The sequence below is a fragment of the Pinus tabuliformis genome, chromosome 4_2 (genome assembly GCF_031772625.1).
Source record: "Pinus tabuliformis cultivar Carrire ecotype Pingquan chromosome 4_2, CPIR1, whole genome shotgun sequence".
Classification (NCBI taxonomy): Eukaryota; Viridiplantae; Streptophyta; class Pinopsida; order Pinales; family Pinaceae; genus Pinus; species Pinus tabuliformis.
In genome coordinates this window covers 634,154,793-634,161,558 of record NC_142304.1, presented here as the reverse complement: position 1 = coordinate 634,161,558, position 6,766 = coordinate 634,154,793, and the positions used below count along the sequence as shown (strand labels likewise).

Here is a 6,766-nt window from a genome sequence, read left to right as displayed (position 1 = left end):
TCCATGTTATGTGAAGCGGGGAGATGTATGTGAATATCCAGGTGCAGAAGAGGACAATTTATAAAAAAGTTCAACGTGTTTGTAAGCTGGTTTGAAGTGTGAATGGAGCTAAAATACTTGAAGCTCGGATGGAGCAGGCAGTATTTAATGGTCGGCATAAAACGAAAAGCTTACGTTATGTGAGCAATTGGTGCAATTAAGTGATCGATATGACATGGGGAGCAAATGGCATATGGAATGATGTATGTGGCCGCAGAAGTAAATGCGAAATTAGGTGATGTATCTGACATCGGGCAATCTTGGTGGTAGATTGGGTCGCGCTAGACAGGAGATTTATGTCAACATCTAGGTGCAGAAATAAGTACATATACGGATTGACTTGGAATGGAGCTAATGGGCATAAAACGAAAACCTTACGTTAAGTGAGCGATCGGTGCAATTAGGTGATCAATCTGACATGGGGAGCAAATAGCATATGGAATGATGGATGTGGCGGCAGTAGTAAATGCGAAATCAGGTGGCTGTGGCTAGTAGTGATTTACGTATGAGAGTTGTGATCGAATACAGGAAATGGAATAGCACTAATCTAATGCTTATCTGACTAATCAAGTATGGATATCACATTACTCACCACTCTTTATCCCGAAACAATTGAACGGGCATGCCTAGTTCTCTGACATCAGCAGCACCTGGCTGGCTTTGGCGAGCTCCTATAGTAACGTCTTGAGCAGACTGGGGCTGCTAGGTCAACAACGTATCCATGAAAGTAGAGCAAGTAGAGTATGACAAGTAGAGAGGTTGTAGTAGGTCCAGTTCACTGATGGCAATGACAACTTCTATATGTCGATATTCTCTATGTATGATTTATATGGTTCAAATGGATTAGCATTGCCCAGCTCTAGCATTGGCACTTGGCTCTATAGTGGATGGAGACTTCAGATTTCATAGGCCTTGTCAGCTATGGAAGTGGGCCTTGATGAGTTTAGAGAGAAAGTTTCTATGCCTGTATAGTATTTTAAAACGTCTTTATGCCAGCTCATATAGTAACACTTCGATATGCAACATCTAGGGCCTGGAATCTAATGGCCAGGGCAAAACTTAGATATGGCAACATCATATTATGTTCAAACGTATATATATATGAATCCAATGGTTACAATGGACTTTGTCAATGTTTCTATGGTGACATCATATATTGATGGCTTTACTGTCTCTGGCATCAAATCTAGATCTAGGTCTAGGGAGGAGCGAGCCTCCATAGTTCCAGGTCCAATAGGCCCCATAGTAGCAAGTCGAAATAGGCTTTCACCACAGGTTTAGCTGTAACTCCAAGTTGTACTAATTAGTTAGGACCAACTGTGTTACAAGGCGGCACACGACAAAGGCAGAGTGAGTGCATGCATGGGCTTTAGACTCTACGGCTTTAGCAGAAAGGTAGGGCACCTTATATTAGCATAGTTTCATGTGCCAATCAATGGACCACTGGAAATAGACAAGGTCAAATTTTATAGTACGACATCATATAGTGACACATAGAGTGGATATGGCACATCATATATGAACCAAGTAGAGATGCAAGTTCAAGTGTCACAGAGAGCTCTCTCTGGAGACCCAGTTTCAGTAGAGCCAGTTAGAGATAGCGACATCATATATGAACACAAGTTCTTTCTCAAGATTGTGAATACAAGCATGCAAGTATTAAAGCAGGAAGATCTGTAAGTATTTAAGCAGGAATATTTGTAGGTTAAGATGTTGAAAGTGTTAGCAATTATATTTTTGTCATATCACCTTCAATGTGAACAAAGTCCTTGCAGTTAGAAACTTGACTTTCTCCTGTGTTCCACCTGTGCTTCTGAAATTCTGTATATTCTTCTGTAAAATGGCTTTGCTAGCCCTCTTCCATGCCTCGTCTTTTATTGCATATGTCAGTTGTCAAAAGCCTAAAAGAAAATAGTCGATACAAATTTGCTATACTGCAAATAAAATTGGTTTCAAATACGTAGCGTGTATTGTAATTTACCACAGCAGGGCATGGCCTATCCTGGTAACCAAGTTGTAGATGAACTGTCAGACATCCGTCCTCAGAGGATTTTGTAAAACAACCATGACTAGAGATTCTGCTCGTTGACCCAAGAAACTGATCAAATATTTCTAATTTTTCGTACACTAATTTTCCAAGGAATAATGTAATGTCCTGAATTTAGCAAAGGAGACTCGAGTGGACTACAAGCATTACCTCCCACACTTCTAATATCTTCGATTGACAAGAAGCATTGGTGGAATACGAATAGCTACCATTGCAAGTCTCCTTTACTGCTTGTAGCAACAAGTATGGAGAAGTTCTATATTCAACACCTACTGAAATGCCAACTGATTTAAATTCTCTAAACATAACAGTAAACAACTCGTAAAATAATACCATATTAGACTAGTAGTCAAATGGCATCCTTAGAACTACCATCCTTGTATGAAGAATACAAAAATTGTGCCTATGATTCTATGGTATCTTATTTTGCTGTTGCAGGGTACACACCTGGTATAATTCATCTGAAATAAGTCCCTTTCCATGTGCAAAAGGCACCTTTGTGCTGTCAAATGCTTCATCTGTAATTCCATTTCCAACCAGATAACCCTGAAAAACTAGCCATGCAAGAAGCCAGACAATGAGAAAATGTAACGTAGTTTCTAGTCATCAACATATTTTGAAGAGGCATGAATGAAGGCTATGAATTTCAATTAGATTAGCAAAGAGTTTTGACCTTAAGGTTCAAGGTTGGCTACTTAATACCAGCTACATTTTCTATCATAGACAATATACAACACAGCTGAAGGAAACCCTCCTATGAAAATTTCAACACCTTCAAAAAGCTGTAAAAACTCAAAGCAAAATTGAGCAGACAATGACGTTCTGCTAGTGAAAAATATCTCGAGTGGAGAAGGCAGGGCCACACTCACAAATTTATAGATATGTACGTAGCCATATCTTTTGAAATAGCATAAATCTGACCAGTAGCATGTCTGAAGTATCTATTACCCTCTTCACCAAACTTCCAATATTCTGGCTCATGATACTTGACACCTCTGAAAGAACACAAATTATTCTTATTAGCACATTTTCCTAAATGTAAGACAGTAAATATTAGAAAACTACGAGAACCAAGGTTTTGTATTGCAGCAGGCACACGAAAATCCTCAACAGGCAGCCTTAAAAGAACACCTCAGTTTAAACTTCAAACTCCACAGCAGTCTACACATGATTTACTGCCATTCAAGTATTATAATACCATGGCTTTTGATTTAAACAAAGAACCTCAATTCTGTGGAAGACATCTATGTCCCTTCTAAATATAAAACGACTTCGGAAACTGTTTACAAGCCACTAATTTGAATTTTGTACAGAGTGACAGAACACAGCACAAGGATATGATTTGCTTATGAAATCCAAAAGACTATAATCATTTAGCTCTATACATCTTCAATCACAATTTTCACAAAATTATAAACAAATTCAATTCGGAAAGGTCCAGTATTTTAGGATATTCTCTGGAAACCCAAATTTCTTTATGCTATTTGGTCATAGCTACTTACTTCTGTGCAAGAACAGGTCCAGACTTCATGCAACCAAGGTAAATTCTTGGTTTAGATCGGTATCGTGCAAGAGTGGTGGCCAACATCCCTGAGAAGAGCATCCGTATGTTCTTAGTGATAACAGAATAGGGCAAAGATATCCTTCCATTGATAGTAGTTATCAACTTATCTTGGTTCTAAAAGAATGAGGGATTGGTACCTAAATTAACATGCACATCATCATCGACCTCAACATAGAAATCTGCATCCCATTTTGCTACTGCTATAGAAAAATAGGTCTTGGTCTTTGCTGAGAGCTCGTGGTAGCCTTCAACATGTTCCAATCTAAGGAAATCATGATGCTGTGCGTCTTCTGAATCAATGGCACGATCCAAAATACCACCAGGTGTAACACTGTGTCCAATAACGAATCTAATAACAATGCCTTTCTTCTCCTCCAACTGCTTCAGTTTGGATCCTGTGAGGAACAAAAGGTCCAATTATCAAAATCAACGGATATCTAAAAAAGCTACAGACAGCAGAATATCCCTGCCCTAGGTTCATACACGCTCATGAGAACTATTTTTGCAATTAAAAGCATTTATTATTTATTAACCAGATTTCAAAACCTAAAAATTTATTAGCAATAACTGATATGGACCTTGTGGCATCCAGGTTTCTCGAACAGAGTCCTGCCACTTTCTACTGCTAACCTTCTAGCGTACCTCAGGGCCTTGTCCATCAGGCTTCTCAAGAACAGGTGACCCATTGAGGTTGGCTGATTTTTCAGTCCGAGCAACTGCTAATTCCATTTCAAGAGAAGAAATTGTTTTGTCTAACGATCTGGAGACAAGAATTTGCAAGCTCAAATGAAGGGTTTCAATTTTGTTGTCAAAAAAGTGCACACAAACAAAGACCAAATCCAAATTTTATACAATAACAAGAAATCCTGTGCCATCGATGCCTAAACCATAGAAAGATAAAGCCACCTCAGTGTCAAGGGATTTTGGTAACTACAACTGACTACCCTATGAACTGCTAAATACGTATGATGAATTAGCAAAATACTAGACAATGTAGCTGAAATAGGCAATATTTAGGGTAGTGATCATGAATGACAACCGACATAAGTTAAGCCATAAATCGAAAGAGAACATGAAAGCCGCTGCCTGTTACCTCGAAACAACACAATCATCATAGGCATCCATGAATGACTTCGTTCAAATTAAGGGTGCTAGAATAGTCACATAAACAGGTAGAACAAGGTCTTTAAAACTGCTCACTCAATGGCATAGATAAGATAGGGAGCAAACACGGCACTTGCGATGACAGCCATTGGAAGAACTGTGGATCCTAACATGGAAGAGGGCCAGCAAAGCCATTTTACAGAAGAATATACAGAATGTCAGAAGCACAGGTGGAACACAGGAGAAAGTCAAGTTTCTAACTGCAAGGACTTTGTTCAGATTGAAGGTGATATGACAAAAATATAATTGCTAACACTTTCAACATCATAACCTACAAATATTCTTGCTTAAATACTTACAAATCTTCCTGCTTTAATACTTGCATGCTTGTCTTCAAAATCTTGAGAAAGAACTTGCAAATCCCGTTTGTGCGTGGGATCAACGTCATCGTACGTCTCAGGATTACTCCACATTCTGTTAGTAAAGAGCATACCGATGCAGAAACTCGCAACGTAGAGGAGCACTCCAAACTTTCCCCTGCCAACGCAGAGGAGCATTCCAAACTTTCCCCTGCCAACGAGCCTAAGCCTAAACCTAAGCCCGTTTTCTTGTCGGTTTGCATTTCAACTCTGTAAACAAAAAAGGCATTAGGAGCCAGCAATGGTTTGAGCTCCACAAAACAGAAAAATGGTAAAACTTGAATTGGCATCTAAAGAAACGGGAAAGGAGGCCGGAGTTCGCACCATTCTGCTGTCAAAAGGCAGTCTTCATACAATTGCCGCCAAAGTCAGACTTTTAGCACAGGAGTCCTAGATCAGATGATGTCAAAGATTCACGATTCAATACAAATTATAGCCAGTTCAACCCAGTCTTCATACAATTGCCGCCAAAGTCAGACTTTTAGCATAGGAGTCCTGGATCAGATGATGTCAAAGATTCACGATTCAATACAAATTATAGCCAGTTCAACCATAAATACGAAAGAAATCGTCGAAGCGCATTAAGAATTTAATGTCATTTTAGCTTCCAACGGCCTTACAAATTTGCTATACTACAAATAAAACTAGTTTCAAATACGTAGGGTGTATTGCAATTTACCACAGCAGGGCAAGGCACCTGTGTGCTGTCAAATGCTTCATCTGTAATTCCATTTCCAACCAGATAACCCTGAAAAACTAGCCATGCAAGAAGTCAGTAGGCCTGAATGAAGCCTATGAATTTCAATTAGATTAGCAAAGAGACTGGACGTAGTAATAAACAGGCTAGTAATAAAAAGAAAAAACGAATAATTAAAAGTTATATAAAAAATTATTAAATAAAATAATATGACAATTAGAATATATAAATATATAAAAGTCGCCACAGCTGGACCGCTGGACTTCATGCTACCGCATGGATACCAAGTGTCGCGTTAAGTCCCGACGGAAAATCCCAATGGCACAATTCATGCAGTGAATGAATGGCTTCTGTGCGCAGCGGGTGAACCACTTTCTGTGTGCAGTGGGTGAACCACTTGAGTTAATGGCTTATTTGAATGGCTTCGTGCAGTTAATGACTTGGGAGAGAGACAGGGGCAAACCGACAAGAAAACGGGCTTAGGCTTAGGCTTAGGCTCGTTGGCAGGGGAAAGTTTGGAGTGGCCTTCTGAAGAAAACGAAAAAAAAATGCGGGGCAGATCTTCCGGGGGTTCGTTTTCCCCCAAATTGATTGTGCTCCACTGCGTTCCTCAATGGGTCACCTGTTCTTGAGAAGCCTGATGGACAAGGCCCTGAGATACGCCAGAAGGCATTTGTTGTGATTGGAATCAATACAGCTTTTAGCAGTAGAAAGCGGCGGGACTCTGTTCGAGAAACCTGGATGCCACAAGGTCCATATTAGTTATTGCTTTTAAATTTTTAGGTTTTGAAATCTGGTTAATAAATAATAAATGCTTTTAATTGCAAAAATAGTTCTCATGAGCGTGTATGAACCTAGGGCAGGGATATTCTGCTGTCTGTAGCTTTTCTAGATAT

General features: G+C 39.4%; 1 protein-coding gene and 1 long non-coding RNA gene across 2 annotated transcripts; both read right to left on the bottom strand.

The window, feature by feature from the left end:
- Positions 1–627: 627 nt before the first annotated feature.
- LOC149170959 (putative beta-1,3-galactosyltransferase 8) lies at positions 628–4,418 on the bottom strand. The gene is made up of 7 exons (XM_089425790.1): positions 4,229–4,418; positions 3,788–4,045; positions 3,589–3,676; positions 2,956–3,081; positions 2,859–2,868; positions 2,534–2,632; positions 628–738 (listed from the first exon to the last, which is right to left on the bottom strand). Exons 1-7 carry the CDS (start codon positions 4,236–4,238, stop codon positions 628–630), a joined length of 702 nt encoding a protein of 233 aa, XP_089281916.1. The 5' UTR covers positions 4,239–4,418.
- Positions 4,419–5,352: 934 nt separating this feature from the next.
- On the bottom strand, positions 5,353–6,086 carry LOC149170958 (uncharacterized). Its single transcript, XR_016259520.1, has 3 exons — positions 5,853–6,086; positions 5,498–5,563; positions 5,353–5,383 (listed from the first exon to the last, which is right to left on the bottom strand). It is a non-coding gene; the product is annotated as an uncharacterized LOC149170958 (long non-coding RNA).
- Positions 6,087–6,766: the final 680 nt, after the last annotated feature.